The following is a 21649-nucleotide window of genomic DNA, read 5'->3' on the forward strand; positions in this document are numbered from 1 at the left end:
CACTAAGAACAAGTTTGAGGCCACTAGGAGTACAGAAAATTGGATAGTCTCTCCCCTTTCTCCCTGCATGACTGTTGAACTCCTGTGCAATAGCCAATCAATATTAGCTTATTGCTAGTCTGCCAGTGAGTAGCAAGAAATTGCAGAAATGTCAAACAGGGTTTTAGGTAATTCAGCAGTGTCAACATGACATAGTTTGTCCACCACAGACCACTAAGAAGTTGATTTATTTACACTACAACAGCTCAACTTATATTGTACATTTCAAACACAAAGGCAATTCGAAGTGCTTTACATAGACAAAGCATTAGGTCAACATTAACAACAAAAAACATCATAAAATCAATTAAGTTAGGATAAAATGAGATTTAAAGAATTGGTAAAACTACATAAAATGCATTCAGTCATTGTAAAAGACAACTGAAAACTACACAACTACACAATTAACTCAGAAACGCAACACTCCCCCAGTATTTTCCACTGAATAAGTGTATTGTTGGTGGGTTTCCCCTCTATCAAAACACCACTTTAGGCCCATTGACCTGATGGCTCATGAGAACTCCTAGAAAGCGTTGATATAACTTTGTAAAAGTAGGGATTCGGGTCTATTGTCGGACATAATCCTCTTTGGATCATTGACCGGAGGCCTAATCCAAACCAAACTGAGCTGATGACAGCCCAGATGTGACGTCACTCTGGGTGCACAGAGCGATTCTGAATCACGGTGCGTGGCAGACTGGGTCGGGCTGGGCCAGCAGCGGAGGAAGGCGACAACATCTGGATCGAAAGGGAATAATGTCGGATTACACGGTGCTCCTCGAGCGTCTTTCCTCCTCCTGCTGCTGCCGCCGTACACTTGGCTTTCGCTTGAGAGAGAAATAAATAGGCTGCTCGAAATTCCTCCGGGTATTTTCGAACCAGAAAAAGCGTGGGGGCAGAAACTGCCAACGCAAGAATCTGCCTTCACCATGGATCAGTCCGTCGCTATTCAAGAAACTTTGGAAAGGGAAGAAAACTGCATCATAGTATCCTTTGCGACTCGCATGTGCTTGCTTATGGATTATCAGTACTTATAAATGTAAGATTCCCTGACTCAAACTAAGTTTATAACTAACACGACTCGGTTGAGGAATATGAGAGTCTGCAGAGAGGCCTGTAAGAGTAAAGCTCTGCTACATGCTTGACATGTCTCTTTAAAAAAACAAGTGCTGTACTAGTGCTGTGAATCAAAGCAAAACAATGCATTTAAGACGTAGTTCTTAGCTTATGAGCAGGTTTGGTCGGGTGTGACTTCCCAAAGGTATAGTCCAACTTTTGTAGTGATACCTTTCTTCCACCAGATGGCAGCTTTGTTTCACTAGCTGCTGCTCTGTGATTATTGGCAGAGGAGGAATAGTAACCCATAGATCAGTAGCTTGAGTAAAAGTAACAATGCCACCATTTAAATAAATTAAATACTCCATTGCAAAAAAAAGTCCTGTAATTATAATGTTGCTGAAGTCAAAAGTTAAGATGCATTATTAGTACTTTTTATGCAGCAGAATTGCACTTGTAGGTCATATGTTGTTTTGTATAGGATTATTAATACTGTTGCATTCACAAGCATTTTAATGATGCATCTGGTTGAGGCAGAATTTTATTCATTTATCCCATTTACAACTGTATAGTTTCATACACAACAATGTATCATATTCTATAGGATAATGATATAATTTATATCAAATATATACATAGATTTGTAAGGTAACTAGTATCAGTTACAGCTGTACGATGAAAGTAGTGGAGTAAAAACTCCAGTATGTCCCTGTGAAATATAGTGGAATTAGCATTAAAGAGGGGTCAGTGTTGCCCACTGTAGCCAAAAAGGTCATATTTCCTGCTGAAGTATTAAATAAACACATAAACATATTTCCACCATACCCTTAACTAAATTGTAAACATGCTGTCCAATGTGATGTCTTCTTTGATGGTATTACAGAAAGCAGACTGCTGGGACTGGTGGAGTCAACAACAGAGCATGCGTGAGTTTTAACAGAAGGTTCAAATTAGCAATAACATGGCATCTCTGTATCACTGAGCAATATACTTGTATAAAAAGGATAATAATGTAATTTTGTAAGGAAAGGGGTTGACAGTATTATTCAATCTGAGGCAACACCGCTAACTGGCCTTGAAAATGACCACAGAGTTGTAACAACTTGTCTGACACAGTAACCAAAATTATTATTATTATGCAGTATGTAAATGTCACAAAGATAGCATTTACTGCAGAGCTGTTGTTGGATTGAATTATGTTGCGCAAGTGTACTCTTATTGTATCCATACACTTTCCCCCTCTGATGAAATAAACAGTTGATTGAGATTGCTAATTAAGATTAATTAAAAACAGGCAATTTAAAGAGGAATGTAATTAAAATGTCAGTCTTGTAATTGTTTTGTAGAATCTTTATTTATACTCATCGAAGGATGGCTATTACTGCTGATGATGTGTCACTGGAGGACATCATACCCATTTCCCTCGACTTTGCTGTTGTAGAGGGTGAGCAGCTTTCCTATGTTTAACAAAACCACAATTAGGCCAGGAGTCTGGTGGTTCCACCAGACTGTATTGTGTTCTTCAAAATAACTGTCATTACTTGTGATAAATGAATGAAATTTTTTTTTAAAAATCTTTGAAGCCCTAACATATTTCTCACGCTGCACACTTTTTAGTGTCCTCACCAGAGGAACTTGCAGTTGTGGGTGAGTTGCCCTTGTTTCCATCACAGCTCAAACATACTATGCTAACTGGTCAGACCGCATGAAACTGAACATCATTTTCTCTCTCTCTCTCTCTCTCTCTCTCTCTCTCTCTCTCTATCTGTGTGTTCATCTGACTCCAGGTGCTGATACCAGGTTGAGAGTAAGTTACCAGGAGGATGCGTTAGAGCTCAGGCTTCCGTTCGGGTCTCACTCACGGCTCTTTCTCAGCGAGGTCAACAGGGCATGGAGTGGTAGGTTTGACCTTAGAGACAGTGGTGACATGTTTACATAATATCCAGCTGTTACCCAAAAAGGGTTGAATCAAGGGCAACTGGACTTGGCTGTAGACAGGCATTTCATCTCTCATCCAAGAAACTTCTTCAATTTTTCAGCCCAAAATGAAGAAGCCTCTTGTGAAACGTCTTCAGGTATCTACAACCAAGTAAGGTTGCCCTTGATTCAACCTTTCTTGGATAAACACGACCTGGATGACTGAGAATCTCCACACACATCCAGCTGTCATTGCTTTTAGTCAAGTTTGTGGAAAGTGAAAGGAAAACTACCATTCATTCAAACAGGACAACAGCTCCTATTAGGTTTAGAAGTTCATATCTAGTTTTTCATTTCTGAACAAAGTAGGAGCCACCTATGTGGGAGGGACAAAAAAATCTGCTCAAACCATCTGTTTAGAGGAAACCTGCTCAGCCAGTATTCAGTTGCCTTGAGGTTACATTATGTCTTGAAAAAAAACACACTTTATTCTTCTATTTGCGACATTAGATGACTGGAAAATTGTTCTTAAAAATCAGAAATGAAAACACAAGTGGATTTGTGAGACTCTAACACCAATTACACCAATTTTGCACCCACAAATCTGTGTTGTCACTTCACTTCACAAGTGTGATGCATGACACGCAGCTGATAGAGACAAAGGGAGAGATACAGATGGACAGAGAGAGAGAGAGAGCAAGGGGGGTGGAGTTTGAATGTTGTACTCTTGTGTTTAGTTTGTTTCTTTCACAGCCAGACATTCTAAAAGGACAAGATGGAAACAGTTGAAAAAGGAGGTTGTACTTCCTCTTAAATACTGAATACTTTTTACTTTCTGCATCTTGTTCGTCTGAATGGAGGAGGCCAGCTGATGAGTTGACAGACAGCCTGCTTTGTTAAGGATGTGTCAGTTTTGCCACCAGCTCACTATTTTTCACAGTGGAAGCCCCACGTGAGAATGGACGGAGACTCGTGTGTTGTTTGTGTTACATTTGAGATGAGCCACAGAGGCTTTTAACCTGGTGAGGGATACCAGTGATGGAAAGATTACATGACCTGGGATCAGTTGTTGTTAAAAGGAAGAGTGTGAAAAATGGTAAAGGTGAGTAGAAATAAGTGAGATTCTTTAATGTGTCGCACCTGTACCTATAAACACCTGTAATTTGTGGTCACATTTAAAGCAGTCAAAGTGTGGAGGTGGTCTCACAAACTAGAGTGCAGTTCATTATACAGACAAGACCCATGTGTAAAATCAAGAAATAGAAAGCTGCTGCTTTAAAATGCTTTGAAAATTGCAGCCCCCTTATTTCTTTGACATCTTACTTTACTGTCATCTTATTTGCTCTGCCTTCTCCACTATGCAAAGATCAAATCAAGTCCTTACTTATTCTAATTCTCTTGTTCTCTCTGTCTGTTTTTCTTCAGATGTTTGCAAGTCTCCCACACAGGCACCTAAGTTCGAGTGGATCAGCAAGTACCACAAATCCAATAGAGGCCAGGGAGTCGTCAAACAGGCCCTTGCACCCCTCGGCACAAAACTCACTAAACTCAGCCAGCACCGGAAAACAGGTTTGTCATCTACTTTCTATTTGTAGAAGTTCACAGCGAGGATTCCTGCACAATAAACATATTGTATCTGGAATACTAGCATGCGTGCAGAGGGTGTCAAGTCACAGAAGAGCAGGGGATGTTCTTCTTTATCTCTGTACTGTTTTCTCTCTTTTGACGTAGATTTCCTCACACAGATAAAAGTCTACATCAAACGGTTGCTTCATAAAACTGGGCGGTTTTGCAAGTGCCACTTCCTTTGAATGCAATTGTCCTAGCTTGCGAATGAGTTGTAAGAAATGTACTCATAGTTGGCTGACATTTTGATGTGTCATAGCAGAAAAGACATTAACTACTAACAGTAATTATAGTTCCATTCAATTCAGGTGTCCCAGTAAGCCAAGACAGTGAGCCAGCATGTACGGTAGCAGAGTAATAGGTCTGACAGAACTAAAGGAAATGCAGTCATTATTTATATTATTAATAATGGTGGACGGTAACTAAGTACACTGTACACAAGCACTGTGCTATAGTACAATTTTGACTTGCACTTTACAAGAGTATTTATATTTTATGCTACTTTATACTTACACTACACTACATTTCAGAGGGAAATATTGTAATTTCTACTCCTCTACATTTATTTGACAGCTTTAGTTGCTAGTTACTTTTAAGATGAAGATTTTACACAATGGATAATATAACAAGCTTTTAAATACAACATATTGTTAAAGATTAAACCAGTGGTTTCCAACCTCTTTGGCTTCTGACATCTTGCAAAAAGCAGTCTGTAGTCAGCGTCTCATTTCAGATGTCTGTGAATTGTTAACAGCTCCACCAGATTTGGATTTTTCCCTCTAAACTTCTCACATGGTTTCATTTCAATAAATGTTCAAATGATCCAATATCCACCAAGAATCAAAGATCAGAGAAAAAATTTAAAACCTGAAAACAGATTTTTGTGCCAGAACTCCTCATTTATCTGGTGACCCTGTATATAAAACAGTGTGTAAACTTGTTCAGAGTAGCGCCACCTGCAGCAGCTATAACATGCTGCTGACACACTGATGCTTCAGTATGTATCATCTGCCATACAAAATAATATATCAGTCGTTGGCCCCAAACCACTGCTTTAGCTTTAGTACCTTTATTTGTGAGGGACTATTTTTTACCTTGCTGTTTTTGTACTTGTACTAAATCCTCTGAATACCTCTTCATCCACTGCTTATTAGTAATACCTGTGGTTTCCCTGCTATGTTAACAAGTTAACTCTATTTCTATAGCACTTTATAGGGTGCTTGCCAGGGGCACACAAGTTACAATACCATACAAGAATTTCAGGAAGTGGTTAAACAGAGAATTCAAACAAAGCTTTAAAACTTTTTGAAATGTCCACTGTCTAGTTTTAAAATTAAACTATCTATTACCTATTAAGTAATTAAACAATATACACAAAATAGGCTCCCGTGTATAAAAGAAAAACTGCAACAACAATCTGTGATCTCTGAAGGTCATGTCATTAATGTACAATTTGTATGCTTTTTATGTAGACATAAATCTTTGTGTAATTTGTCTTGATAAGGCCCATTTCATACAGATTTCACACATTACGCTTACGCATGCTGTGAGCCATACTATTCATGTCAAACATGTCAAATGTGAAACATGCAATATAAAAGGTCTGTGAAATATAAATGACACCACATATTTCATCAGAATGACCCATGCTGGCCATATTTTTCCCTAAAATGTCTGAATTATTTAATAATTTATTCGTCCTGAACGTCATGAGCTTAATACCACTGTGATGAAGTGTTGCCTTTTGTGCATAGTAGTAAGCAGTTTGTTCAGCCTTCCTGTCTCTGCAGCAGGGCAAGGTAAACTCCTCCTACTACAACGTTAGCATGGGCAGGTCTGAAACATACTGGACATTGCTCTTCTGCACAGAATGCGTGGGAGCGGTGCAGGGAGATGTCTAAGGTGATGAGAGACTCTGGTATGAAAACTATTTCTACATTATTTGTTGATGTTTTTTTCTTTTTTTTAAGGTGCGGAAAAGAAAACGTCATCGCATCAATCTGTGGCATTCAGGCTGCCCTGTTCAACCAGCTAGCTTCCAAGCTAATGCTAGGGAGTAGTAGTGGTGGCTCTTATTTCAAAAAGGCTAACTTTAGCCAGATTAGCTAGAGGGCCGGGTTTCCTCCGGCGGAATAATGATTAGTATTAAATGGTAATGGAAATACTATTAATATTATCTGCTGTTGCCACATTATCACGCTGTCCTCGGTGTTTGCTCTTGCAGTTAGATGGTTGAAACGCTGTTGAAAGCTAACGTTGGTCTGTGCTAAATAATCTCATAATTATATTGGTCGCTATGTGACGGAAAATGACGCACCTGTTGTGGTTGTGATCGTGGTTGGTGTCGTGAGTTACGTTTTACTGACAGAATTGTTGCTTACTGAGACACTGTTTGCGCCCCGCTTCTTTGGCTGTTACCTGTTTCCAAACAGACCCTCTTGCTCTGGGCTCATCCTCTTAGCTAACTTAGCCTGTAAGCTTCAAAATCAGTTGTCTGTAAACTTTCCTCAGATAAAGGTGCATACTGTCTGCTCTGCCTTCACCTGAGAGGAAATCCTTTCTATCACGTAGTACTAGTCTGATCCAAATCATTAAGGCGAGAAGAACTGATTTTTAAAATTTTCAACTGTAGATGTACAGTTGTTGCTGTAGATGTACAGTTGAAAATAGTGAGAAATCACAAAACTGTTTCCTCTGCTGTTAATTACTTACAGTTGGAGCTCATGAAGGGAAGTTGTGCAACTTTGAACTTTGTGCAGTTGTAGTTGAAAAGCTATGGCTGTTTTAATACGGAAGAAGTCTGAGACCTGAACGACTTGACATTTATGCTGACTTACGATCAACCGCAGATAAAGAGGCAAAGTGTGAAACTGTAGTTAGTCAGACTTCATGCAACTCCCTTCTCGGTGGTTGAAAGTTTAGTTAAGCTCATTAGCTGGTTAAGAACACTAAAGCATGTACAGGAATGTAAAATATGCCGTGTAATAATAACTGAGCTACTCACACACACACACAGGACCCTCATGGGGTCAGGGCCTCACTGTGGTGCTGATTGCAAAAAACAGCTGCAGTATTGGTTGGATTTAGTAATTAAGTGTTGAATGATTAATTAATACCAAAACACTTTTCAGCAAGACTAGCGTCTTGTGGCGTGTAGAGCAGCAACTATTACTATTATTATTTTAATCATCAATTAATCAGTTAATTAACAACTCCCTAAAGCCCATAGTCTTTATGTTAAATTTGTTGTTTAGTCCGACCAGAAGTCTGAAACCTAAACATATCGAGGTTACTATCACAAAGCGGGGGTTTTTTTTCACACAGTTGCTGGACCTGAGAGTGACTAACCCTGCAATAACCACCCATTGTGCATGTAAATCAAGCCTCAAAACTTAAAGAGAGAAGTTACATTACTGCTGTCCTGTGTTTTGCAGACAAAGTGTAGTTCATTGAGAAAATCTTTCAAACTCCTCTATGGTTTGATCCACCTCGTATTCACACTTTAGAACCAAGATTATAAAATAGGAATACTCCCATCTCTGATGAGTTATGGTTCATCATTTGAGTCCTTGCAATCCAGGGGTTAGGGCTATTAATTGTCATTTTCATATGTTAACTCTGAAAACTCTTGAGTCAATTTAACAGTTGCATGTGCTTTTTCTCTGTGTGCACAAGCAGATTTTCACCTTCCTAACTGTAGCTTTTCTCAACTACACTCTTCTAAAGTCATTCACAGTTTGCTGGAAGTTTTCGCAGTTACACAAAAGACCATCTTCTTTTCCTTTTCCTGTTCACACGAATGTCAACATAGCTGATTTTGAATTTAAATGTTAATGGCTTCTTGTGGGACTTTTTAAAAAAATGATGCTTACAGTTTAACCTGTCTAGACAAACCTTTTTTTTTTTGGTTCTGCTTTCTTTTTGTTTTTTTAATAAAATGTACAAAATGAAACAAGCAGCATAAGCATTTCTGACATGTTGACCTTTTCTCAGAATTTGATAAACAGGTCACAACCTGTTTTCTTAGTCGGAGAGATGAGAACATTTCCTTTGTATAAAAAAGATGCAGCAAAAATAAATCTGTGCGGCGGCTGTGGTAATAATGATAAAAGCTGTTGTATTTTTTGATAATTCATGCAGACCTTAGTGCTGCGTTAGACACAGCTGTAAATCATACCTTGGGAAATTGTGTTGTTGGGATTGGCTAAGCTTTGGCAGTTTAGTTCAGACTTATTTTGACTTTAATTTTATTACCTCTCTTTTTTATGTCCTTACCTCTATGACCTTGTTTTGAAAACAGTTTTTTGAAAACAGTATAGTCTTATAGTTCTTGTGTTGATATTCATGTCCATTAAGTTTGTGTCAGCGTATTTGAGCCATGGGGGCTCCACACAAACAGATCAGAGAACAAATGCATTGCAGGTAACCCATGAGTTACCCCCTTGAATGACCAGAATATATTGTATCTTTTGGGATATAAAGCAGTGCAGTTGGTCAGGTGCACTCTTAACATAGCCTGCCATAACTTTGTAGAGTTTAATTTCCTGCTCAGAGGACCTGGCTTTTCCTTTCAGAGGAGCCAGCTGTGTTGCCTGCCAAGCTGCAGGAGACAGGGGCCATGCTGTCTCATACTTCACACTTGCCTATTAAAGCCAGCTACTTGGGATGCAGTAACTGTAACCAACTGCAAAAGACAGCCTCAGTCGATTGACCACAACAACTGAGCCCTGACTCTGCACTTTTGTGATTGACTTGCGTGTTACTGTGCATGTTTGTGTGTACTCTCGGTCATAATTAGCTTGAAATATGGATTTGCAGAGAGCTGGGTTCTTTTTCATTACAGTGAGTTGTTCTATGCTGTCAATACCTAGGGCAGATTTTAAGTTAATGTAGATGGGAGGAACTCACAGTAGCTGGCATGACACAGTGACACATAATCTTAACTGACAACCTGTAAACACGATAATAATTTGTCATTAAAAGTGCAGACAGTTTGCAGGCACTGTGGAGAGCTGTGGTATAATGCTGGCATTTCCCTTTATGACCTGTGTTTTATCATTGTAAACAAGTATACTAAACAATTTTTTTAATCCCCTTTTTGTCTCCTGCTCTTTCCAAACAGAGAAATTATCAGACAAAAAGGGAAGTTTAGAACGGGAGAAAGGATCTAACAATGGCACACAGAAGTCCAAAGTGTATTCGAGCCCGGAGAGGTAAGGTCTTTTTATTAAATCCCATGCAGGAGCTCTCAAAACCAAAACTCTATACACAACTACTTAGTCATAGAAAGAGTCCTAGAATATTCTACTAAAGTGGAAGCACTGTGGAGTTTTCTTGTAAACAAAGTTTGTGCTTACATTCGGTGTTACTTGCCAAAATGTGTTTTTGGTGTTTAACACCTTGAGGTTTAACAAACATGTTCAATGTACCACCTTCTTCATAAAACAAGTGCAATGCAGATTTTTCTTTTTTATAAGTGTGGAACCTGTGTTGTTTGTATTCATGTTTGCTTGCCTGCAGTATTCTTCTTTCTTGTCTTTTGGTGATGCATTGCTGCATTTGTTAGTGTGTTACCGCCACCTGTAGATTAGTGGAAGAGTGGGAAAACATTGGCAGAGATATGTATCCCATCACCTGTGTGCTTTCAAACAAAGACAACTGATTGCTACGGAGTGTACTCAAAAGTATGAGGATGAGTAAAGTTTAAAAGTATCAAAAGCAGATTTACTACCGTTTGAGTAATTTCCTCCACCAGTTTTACAACCTGTGTTCTGTACGTGCCTGGCAGCAGCTTGGTGATGGGTATTTAACTTATTTAAAGTTGTTAAGGTCTAAAATTCAAATTTGTTCAGTTAAGTTGTTTAACCTGAAAGCCATTGCTGCCACTCTGAAATGAATGCCTATTATATATTCTAAGCTTTTAGTTACAGAATATTCCTGGAAGATTACAGGGCCCAGGCATATTACATTTCTTCCTCTCCCTTCAGTCTCATTCCATATTGACGACATGGAAATAGAGCTTCACTGCATAGCCTGGGTTCCTGTTGTCTGTGTGGTGATCTGCTGTATATTACACAGTTAGTCTGGAGCGGAGTGCAATGTCTCTGCTACATCATAATTTTATTTCTGGCTTTAGAGGCATTACTTGATGCACTTAGGTTAGAGAATATCCTGGATGCAAACTGGCAGCTATACAGAAAAATCGAAACAACTCAGATCACCCTGATACTTCTTCCCTCTGAAATCACACCAATGTGGCAAAATGATCTTGTTTCTATCTTGGTCTGTCTCCTCTTACCCACACGCCTAACTGTTACTTGTTCCCTTCCTGGTCTCCAGTCAGGGCTTCTCTGGAAGAGAGGACCGGGATGACCTGGTGCGTTCCTCCAGCCACACCCCATCTAACAAAGCCCAGATACTGGCCATGCCGCAGTTCGGCCTGCGTGACAACCTTATCAAGTGTGAGCTGCTGAAGAATGAGGACCTTTATACCTACCTGGGGAACTTCAGGTATGTTATGCTTAACTGCCTAATGTGTCAGTATTGGTGTGTTTGGAAAATATACATTCAATGTATATGTATGTTTTGGGTGGGGCTATAGATGCTTTCATACACTATTATATCTAATCTAGAGGAATGAAACAGTTAAGCGCAGCTTAGTGTATTGTACCACTGAGCCAAGAAAATGCAGCATTTAACAATTACTACATTAATGTTATGAAAACAAAACTCTTCTTAAGCATTCTATCATTGCATTCTAGTGATATGTCTTCGATCTATGTGTTGAAAACTTTATTATTTATGATACAAGGACAATTTGCTACATGCAGTGCAAAGAAATGTTTTAAAAACATGTAGAGGTATGGACAGTAATCTATACATAACATCCTGCTCCTATGTCCAGAATTAATATTCTAAAGCTTTGAACTTAGAAGGCATTGTATTTTACACCATATACAGTTGTGTTGAGCTGTACTGAGAAATAGTTCAAACTTTCTTGGAAAGACGGTTTGTGCTGAAACATTGTGGGCCCACAGTGTAACTGTAAGCGCAGTTTGGATCTCAGAAGTGTTATGTAAAAAGAATGAGTCAACATCTGTGGGTTTGTATTTCTGTGTACTTACCCGTTTGCTAAATTAAGCACCACTGTCTCAGACGCTGTCTAGAAATGCGCCAACCTAGTGGGTTAACATACTGCAGCTCAGGTTTTTGCTCTTCATCTCATTTCTTATTGATGGCAGATATTAATGTCCCTGTAGACACCTAGACATTTTTATTAAGGCTGTCTTTTTTTGTTTCCGGCAGATGATTGAAAAGTAAGCGTTTGCTGAATTCAGGATCAGTGTTGTTATCAACCACACTGCCTCCTATTGGTAGATCTGTGCCTTAATATTTACACTTAAATGAAAAACATAGTAAAGAATTGAATAGGAAAATACTCTGTATAGTGTTAAAATATTAATAATATTCAGTGTAAAATTGAAAAATTATAGGAATATCAAGAGGCACTATACAGTGTGCCTGCATTTTTTTTTCCTTTGTTACAGTCTAAGCACTGCTCCTTTCTGTGTGGAATGTGCGTGTTGCTACAGGTTTCCCCTTGGGAGCTCTGATTTTCTCCCACACACAAGCCGTGGAGCTCAGGTTAATTGGGAACTCTGAATTGTCTGTAGGTGTGAGACTGGATGTGTTAGGTGTTGTGGCATGTGACTGACTCCAGCAACAACCTCGGAAAGGTGTTATTCCCTAGGTTTTGCTCAAAGCATTCTTGGAAGGTTCCTGTCCCTGTATGACCCAGAGAAGAAATAAATATGTAGTTCAGGGAGGTAAACCGATATTGTGAATAGTTAGGTTTTAAAGATATATATACAAAAGAGTGTGCAGAATTTGACACCTAAAAAATGTTTTACACATGTAAATTACTTTTTGTTTGTTGGATGTGCTGATTGGCCTTGATCAGAAACAGCAGAAATGCAGAAAAGGTCACACGGCACTGGGACATGTGAATAGCCTGCTTTCATCTCATATTACAGTACAGACTGAGAATATACTGAATATCTGTGCTGATGTGCAGATTAAGAAAAAAGCTTAGGAAAGCAGCAGTCCAAGATTTTTGTATAAAGACAGCTTCAGCATATTTTTAGGCAGCTGAAGCGAGGGCCATCGGGGCAGAGAGTTTTGTGCAGTGTGATAGCAGTCAGCAAAAGTTAAAGAGCACTGTGCTGTTCCTGTGTATGAGCGGACCGGCAGCTGACTGAAGGTCAAAAGAGGGAGGCTACTGAATGGAAGGAAGCTGGTTTTCAATCTTGACCTGAAGAATAAATCTCAGTGGGGATATAAATCATAAGGGCTGGGTCTTCTCACCATTTCTCACAATTGAAGTTCCTTTCAGCAGGGCACTGACGTTCCAATGGGGCTTCCTAGTTGTCTAGTGGACTATTTTATTCCCTGCTGTCTCTTTGCACTGTATACAGCTTCTAGGTAACAGTATAAGTGTAAATGAATAGAAACATTGCTGAAAAGGAGCAGTTTTCCTCATTCAGCCTACATAGAATAAAGAGAATGCTGCAGTAAATCAGGAGGGCATCAGCTTAATATATATTGAGGTCACTGTGTTGCTATTTTAATCCCCTGATGTAAACTAGAAATCACAGAAAAGACAGATTTTGCCAGAGATGCTCACAGTCAGCAGGTTAAACTCAAAAGAAGCAGCACTCGTTCAAACAAACTGTAACTCTGTATTCCTCTCCTTTGTGCCCGCTCATCATATCTCTCCCATTCTGTTCCAGCTGTTTCCTCGGCACGTACAATGTGAATGGGCAGACACCAAAGGAAAGTCTCCGTCCTTGGCTGAGCTGCACTAGCGACCCTCCCGACATGTACTGCGTGGGGTAAGTCAAATTCGCCCTGCTTGGATAATAGCCGTGCAGTTCTCCACCTAATCCCATTACACAGACAGACATATACTGCTCAACCCTCTGACAGATGTATGCAGCCATTGATCCTGTTTTAAGTAGGAGAACATGCCCACCCACAGATTCAGCACTGTGTGTCCGCTAATCCTGCCTACGTTTCACTTTACTACTTTGGTTTTAAGGAGTGGAAAAGTTCAGTGAATACCACAGAGTTGTGGATAAAGTGGGAATCAGTTTTAGTTTTTCAAAGTTTTTTTTTTTGCAATTTGTCCTTCCTTTTAGTTTTCAGGAGCTTGACCTCAGCAAAGAAGCTTTCTTCTTCAATGACACCCCCAAGGAGCTGGAGTGGACAAAAGCTGTGTCTGAGGCCTTGCATCCAGATGCCAAGTATGCCTTAGTAAGGAAGTCTTTTTTTCTCCTTTAACCTTGTTTTCCTGGGCCTGTAAATGTTATTGCCCAGACCACTGTATTCTGTCAGGAACTTCATGCACTTTCTATCTATGGCAGCAGTACTTGTCTCTATAAGACTCCACCATCACATTACATGGATTAGTACACATGAACAGTTATGATATCCCTGTAAGTTTGATGAGCTTAGTCAGGCCTTATATTTTAAGTTACTTTTTGTCTTTCTCTTCCCCTTATTCGCTTTCATCTACTTCTTTTTCTCAGAGTGCTGACTCTAACTTATTAGGTTCCTCTTTTCTTGGCTCCGCTACTTTTTTGTAGTCCTCTTTAAGTCCTTAGAGCTTACAAGAAGTCTGTAAGTCACCGAGCCAGTGTTTTGATGTGTCATTTCCTCATCAAGTGTCACTGCTCTGACTAATGCTCATTTTGTTGCTCTGTTACTGACACTGTATAGTTCAGCAACCTAAAAAAATAAATGTTTTCACATCAATATCTGTTTTCTTTGAGATAAGACAGTGGCTGAGACTAAACCTCTCCAACTGTACAGTTGAAAAACAGATGCTGATAAAGCAGCAAAACCAGCATTAAAACACCTCTTATTCTTTATCATGTGGCTACACAATCACTTGAACTACTGACTACCCATAAAATGAAAATATCCAGCAAATCGGCAGGTTACACTACTTGTGTTGTACATCGTCCCCTTTACTGCAGTAACTGATGTTTCTTGTTTACTCGTCCTCTTCAACAGGTGAAGTTGGTGCGTCTGGTGGGCATCATGCTGATCTTCTACGTGAAGAAGGAGCATGCAGAATTCATCTCTGATGTGGAGGCTGAGACCGTGGGCACCGGCATCATGGGAAGGATGGTAAGGACTGATTGTACAGGACTTTCTCTTGCGTGCACAGGTTTAACATGTAGGTTTACTGGTATTGTATAAAGACATTACGTTACAAACAGCACTGAGCTGCTGAGAACACTTTGTGTGTCCACAGGATGGTAATGTGAGGGAAAGAGTGTCTCTTGTCTCCATCCTTTTCTTCTGTTTGCTTTCTGATTCACTGTCCTTTATCTTGCTTTGTCAGAGATCTAACAAAGTAAAATCCTTTGACATGCATTAATTATGACACACAAGCAGGAAGTGTTGAGTTATTATTAATAGTAGCTTTACGCATCAGCATGAGATCATCACAACAAATGAATGAAGCAGAAAAAACACATTTGGGCTCCCACAGTGACAGTGTTGTTTCATTGACATAACAACTGCAGGCAAATAGCAATAAATAAGGCATATGATGCATAAGGGTTTTGTTGTGATGCTGAAATTCAGATGCACTACCATCAGTGAATGAATGTGATAGGAACTGTAAAATACACAGGAAAATGCATAAACAAGATGAACCAGTACTGTGCCTCTAACCCTGTCTGGTTCCTCCTTTGGACTGTTCACTTTGGAGCTTATTCATCCATTAAACACCACGTCCAATATCTCCAACTTTGTTTCTCATGCACTGTTGCAAAATAGGTTATTCTTGTCTCATATGCAGCTATGCTTGCTTAGCAGCCCCTGCAGTGTAGAGCAGATGGTTGGCTGGTGACCAGTGGGGGCTCCATCCTTTCCTGCAGTAATGAGAGACTGGTTTATGCTCTGCAACGAGAACCATCTGAAACATGCCAAGTATCAAAGTCTTTGCATAATATTGGATTACTGTCAAGCAGAGGAGGATGTATAACTGCATATAATCTAAATCAACTTTTTTTTTCTTTTAGCCTGGGTTTGTAGTTGTATGACTTAACATTATCCTGACTGAATTTCTCTTTCCTCCTTCAATATCTCAACAAATCAAAGGGAAACAAGGGTGCGGTGGCAATCCGTTTTCGCTTCCACAACTCCGACATCTGCGTGGTCAACTCTCACCTAGCTGCCCACATCGAAGAATACGAGAGACGTAATCAAGATTACAAGGATATTTGCAGCCGTCTACAGTTTCGACAGCTTGATCCTACCCAGCCTCCGCTCACTATCATGAAGCACGAGTACGCACCATTAATACATTTAAAAGTTACAGTGTGATTCATGTGAATTTAAGGACTTCTTTATGAACTGTTGATTTAGGTATTCTACAATCACGCCACTGTCACACACTATACTGACTAAAAAGTATTCCTGCAAAGTTTTCTTCAAATCTAGTTAGGATTAGTATGTTGCTGTGTGTTAGGAATTCTCATTCATTCTCCGTGTTTCTTCCTCTGTTTTCTCTGTGCTTTCCTTCATTAGCGTGGTTTTATGGATCGGAGACCTGAACTACAGAATCAGTGAACTTGATGTCGACAATGTGAAGGAGCTAATCAGCAAGAAGGACTTTGAAACACTGCACAGTTACGATCAGGTAGTGTCACAAATGGTCCTCTCTTTTCACTATTTAAATAGTCTTTATTCATCGTGTGTGTTATGAGCGATGATACCTAACCAGCGGCATATGGTCTTCAGCTCAAGAGGCAGATCGATGAGGAGGCTGTGTTTGTTGGCTTTGTGGAGGGCGAGATTGATTTCCAGCCCACCTATAAATATGACACCGGCTCTGACAAGTGGGATACAAGGTAATATTATATGATGGTCTGAGTGCAAATAGGAGAGAAGAACATTTTCAGTAAGGAGATCATTCTTCACTGATAGGATTATGCTCATAGTTAAAATTAGCATAATTGCAGGAAGAAGTGTGAAGTCAACAATGAAACTACTGTGTTTTTGCAACATGCACAGCAATTCAGCTCATGCCAGAAATGTTTCACTGTTTAGATACTTCCTTCTGTCTCCTCCATTGTTTAACACTGTATGGAAGCTGTCTATGATACAAACAAACATCTGTCCATTAACAAAGTGGCAGGTCTTTGGGGAAGTATCTTTGTACATGTTCTACTAAGTTAAAATCACTGAAGAAAAAGTTGCTATACAGATGTTTTCACAAACAGATAGCCACAAGAATCTACCACAGTAGCATTATGGGAGAAATATGGAATTCAGGGAGAATATTGTGCTGTAATGCAAATATAATGCAAAGGCCACATTAATTGGATTCTACACTGTAGAAGTGTTTAAACAGACTGCCTTACATGTTTTACCTGGTAAACACATTAAGTGGCTGCTTAAATTGAATTAGAAAATTAAAATAAATTTAAATTTGCACCAGTGGTGCAGATCAGTTAAGCCAGCCACTTTTTTTTTGCACTGTTAATTAACATTATTAATAAACGTGGCTCACAGTTAATGTGGCTCTAAAGTGCAGATGCAGTGTTGTGTGGTATTTTCTGCTCCTCTACCTCCTGATGATAGAATTTTCCCACAGGGATCATATCACTAACTTTGATTAAAGTATGTACAAATACACTGTGATACAACCATTCTTTTCTTACTTCTGCATTTAGTGAAAAATGTCGCGTGCCTGCGTGGTGTGACCGTATACTGTGGAGAGGGAAAAACATCGAGCAAAAACATTACCAGAGTCACATGACTCTGAAGACCAGTGACCACAAACCAGTCAGTTCTCTGCTTGTCATCGGGGTAATTGAATCAACTCTTTAACTGGCTTCATCTTTGATTTTTTTTCATTTGGTTTCTTTGGTCAGAAACCTGCACGTAAGCTTGAAAATAGCTGAGAATATGATGAATCAATGAAAAAGTTAAGATTAATACTCACTTCCTGTTAAATCTTTTTTTTTCATTGCATCATGTGTCATTACAGTATTTTTTAATGGTTATATAACACAGATGTGTATACATATTTGTATCTCTGACTTCCTTCTGTATGTTCCTACAGATCAAGAGAGTAAATGCTGAGGCCTATAAGAAGACCTTTGAAGATATTGTACGCAATATTGACAAAATGGAGAATGAGTGTATTCCGTCTGTAACCTTGTCCAAGCGGGAGGTAAAATTTCCTATCTTTTTCAGTCTAGTCATAGTGTAATGGGAGCTGTAATACCGCTCTACACTTTGTACAATAAATTGCCTTCTCTTTATGTCCCTGTGATGAATTCAGTAAGTAAACCACTGCTAATGAAGCTGTATATTGATCTTGGGCTTTGGGCCTAATGCAGATATTTAAAGGATACAATTACCTGCCATGGAGTAGTTTTCTGTTATCTTGACTCATGAATCCCCTCCTCTTTCAGTTTCACTTTAACAATGTGAAGTTCATGCAGCACCAGGCAGAAACATTGAGCCTCTTTAATGATGGGCAGGTCCCATGTCAGTTTGAGTTTATCCAGAAGCCAAATGAGCCCACATACTGCAAGCCCTGGCTCACAGCCAACCCCCCCAAAGGCTTCATCGCTCAGGGTGAGTAGCACAGACAGTCACAGTTTCATCCAGGATCCACAGATTTCATTTTTTAGGGCATCAGTGTCCTGTCTTTAGGTTTTACAAATTGTTACCAAGACAATAAGCTATGAAGTCAGATTGCTTAGAATGAGAGATTGTTTTGATTTTAATTTAGCAAGTCTAGCAAGATGAAATTTCATTGCAGATTATGGATGTCTTGTTGCTCCAACATCAGTTCTAGAACAGTAAGAGCTGAATCCCTTACTGTATATGTGCGTCTCTCTCAACGTCTAGGTGGTTCTGTGGACATTGAACTCGAGGTCTTTGTAAACCGCTTGACAGCGCCTGAACTTAACTCTGGCAAGCAACAGATCGAAGACATCCTTGTGCTCCACTTGGAGCGTGGCAAGGACTACTTCATCTCTGTTACAGGAAACTACCTGCCCAGCTGCTATGGCACCTCCATCTATTCACTGTGTCACCTGAGGGAGCCTGTTCAGGACATGCCCCAAGAGACACTTCGTGAGCTGGTTAGTGTTCCCAAATGCAGGGTGTCCTTGAAATACCTCTCCTGCATTCAGCATTGTCTTACAGACTACAGCATATTATTTTTAGAACTTGGCTGATTTGCAATTAAACACAGTCTTGTCCGTTTTAACTAAACCTCTCTTTGCTCTGTTTGTTCTCAACATTAGGCAGAGATGTCTGGAGATGAGAATGCAGTAAATGCTGAAAAGCCTCTAGACATTCCTAAAGAACTCTGGATGATGGTGGATCACTTGTTCCGTTATGCAATCAAACAGGTCAGAAAATCTGATGGTGTTTTGATGCTGTAATAAAATCAAAGAACACTATACTCCTATTTAGTTTATGTTTGGCAGTTTTCTCATTTGCAGGTTCATATTCCTAAAGTGAATTATGTCATTCTTGGTTTCTGCCTGGGTTTTGTGTCTTTCTTATAAGGACAAATAAGTAAGAGTTGCTGCATGCTAAAGGAATTAAGAAAAAAGTTCTAAAGTTTAAAAGATTTTTTTTGACTGCACAGACACTGGTATGACTCAGTAGTTGTGCCTGCCAGGCAAGTAGTTTTGTAGAAACTATGCATTGATTTTGATAAGGGAATTAATCTTGATTTTTAAAAAAGCATTGGAGTAGTTTACTTGTGCTTTAAAATTTAATTAAATCCAAGTCCATTACAGGTCCTTTACGCCATAAGAGCATTTTCTCTAGCCCATCTGAATCTGTTTGTAATTAAGCTGCTTGAATTTGTAAGTGTGCTTTTTGAGAGCACAAAGACTCAATATGTATCGTCCTCTATTGTCTTATTTGCAGGAAGACATATTCCAGCAACCAGGGCTCCGGAGTGAATTTGCAGAAATAAGGGACTGCCTCGACACTGGCATGCCAGATTCTCTTCGTATCCTTCAAAAACAGTTCCCATCTTAGATCATCTTTAGAGGAAAAATATTGTTTAACTTCATAGAATATTAGAAAAAGTAGCACATCATAGTCTAAAGATAGCAGCACACAGCACACTGGGTTTGAAATGAAACAATGATGGAGGTCACAGTGATGATTTTCAACTTAAAGGCTTTTTAGGGAATGAATGATGTAGCTCTTAAATACCCAGTTAGCCACCTCCCCACCTTTTGAACAGTGCAGTGGCATAAAGATATCAACTTTTGCGATACTGTTCAGTTAAGAGAAATATAAGTGCTGTCAAATTAAAGCTGAAAGTCAGCACTTTTTCCTCATAGTCATTGTGTACTATCAGACATAATATTCTGAAATACCAAGCCAGCGCAATAGTGTGCTACTTTCCACATTCTGCACTGAATTTCTGTTTAATCTGTTCATCTGATGCTTAACTTGCCCATTTGAATGATTCCTGTATTGTCACAGTATATTCAGTTCTTATTTTACACCAACTATATTTCAAAGCATGCTACATCTGCTCCAGGATTATGTCCTTAACTCTGCATTTACCTGCAGCCGGCAGTAACCACTCAGTGGCAGAGGCCTTGCTTCTCTTCCTAGATGCCCTCCCAGAGCCTGTGGTTCCCTACCCCTTTTACCAGCAGTGCCTAGAAAGCTGCTCCAGTGCCAGTCAGTGCGAGAAAGTGAGTGAGACAGCCTGCAGTTCATCATGATTAATCTATTCCGAGATGTGTTAAATTAAAAAAGTCGATCTCTGGCATTTTTGATATAATGTTAATTTACTTTGTCCTCAGGTTATTTCCATGCTACCTCAGTGCCATCAAAATGTGTTCAACTACTTATCTGCCTTTCTCCGTGAGCTGTTGAAGAATTCTGCTAGCAATCGTTTAGATGTCAACATCTTGGGTAAGACAAGGAAAGAGGTTGCTCTTAAATGTCGTTCATTTGTCAATTTGTTATTATTAGCTGTTGCTTTGTGCTGTAGTCAGCATGTTGAGGAAGTGAAGAGCAAGTAAGGAATAGAGCCTTAGAAAGTGAAAAGAAGTTTTTATTCTGCTCTGTTTATGACTCAAGGACTGTTTTCAGTCATCTTTTCATTACTCAAGGCAGGCTGGCTCTGTAAGAGAACATATGCTCACCCAGCATGCCCTGCATAAATAAAGTTTGAATACAAATTAAATTATTAGAATAAATTGATAAATTGAATTATTGCAACATCCAAAATCTTTTGTGCATTACATTTGTCACATTCCCTGACATATGTAAAAATGTCTAATAGAGGTAGTGCCACATTAAGACCTAAGGAGCGGAACCCTTTGTTATACTAAGCAATATGAATGATGTATTTTCTTTCTGTGTAGCCACCATTTTTGCCTCCTTGCTCCTGAGGTCACCTACGAAGCAGGATCTTGCAGAAAAGAGGAAGACTCAGGAGTTCTTTCAGCACTTCCTGACCCAAGGCTCCTCGTAGATGGACGTCTTCTCCCTCTTCATGCTGAAGCTGAACACTAAAAAATGTACAGTCCAGTATTTGAAATGAACTGTAATGATTTCTTATATTCTTAGATGGCTCTTTGTATAGATATAGTATAATTACTGTAAGTGGCAGTTGTTATGATATTAGTTTGTTTTAAAGCAATGTTTGTGATCTGTCAATAGACAGAGTTTATTGTATTTTGTTGAGCATCTGTAGAGACCTAATACTTTTTAATGTATGAATATTTTATTTAAAAAGATAATTTGTATTTTAATGTTTCTGAACTCAACAGCATATTGTTTTTATATATAAAACTGTTGGAAACCAGGTGTGTGTCACTGGTGATTTTTTTAAGTCAAGTTTTATTATTCTTTGTCCTTGTTGCTAATCACAAGCAAAGAAATAGTAAAAACTAAGAATAAGCGTGGTATATATGTGTCTGCCTAGATGCTC

General features: G+C 39.2%; 1 protein-coding gene across 5 annotated transcripts; it reads left to right on the plus strand.

The window, feature by feature from the left end:
* The first annotated feature begins 717 nt into the window (after positions 1-717).
* Positions 718-21523, plus strand: inpp5b (inositol polyphosphate-5-phosphatase B). Of its 5 annotated transcripts, none has more exons than XM_051076076.1 (23): positions 718-1024; positions 1941-2021; positions 2442-2539; positions 2713-2742; positions 2883-2993; positions 4438-4581; positions 9761-9851; positions 10978-11148; positions 13428-13529; positions 13836-13950; positions 14713-14829; positions 15811-15998; positions 16240-16351; positions 16453-16562; positions 17388-17523; positions 17780-17890; positions 18135-18300; positions 18577-18812; positions 18978-19085; positions 19615-19699; positions 20275-20402; positions 20514-20625; positions 21081-21523. In XM_051076076.1, the coding sequence occupies exons 1-23, from the start codon at positions 969-971 to the stop codon at positions 21188-21190; spliced, it is 2718 nt and encodes a 905-aa protein (XP_050932033.1). In that variant the 5' UTR covers positions 718-968; the 3' UTR covers positions 21191-21523. The 5 variants fall into 5 exon arrangements, with proteins under 5 accessions (XP_050932033.1, XP_018554256.1, XP_050932032.1 ...); XM_018698740.2 differs by having other exon boundaries at positions 719-1078; positions 1979-2021; XM_051076075.1 differs by having other exon boundaries at positions 719-1025; positions 1979-2021.
* Positions 21524-21649: the final 126 nt, after the last annotated feature.

Source organism: Lates calcarifer, linkage group LG15 (genome assembly GCF_001640805.2).
Source record: "Lates calcarifer isolate ASB-BC8 linkage group LG15, TLL_Latcal_v3, whole genome shotgun sequence".
In the NCBI taxonomy this organism is placed as follows: domain Eukaryota; kingdom Metazoa; phylum Chordata; class Actinopteri; family Centropomidae; genus Lates; species Lates calcarifer.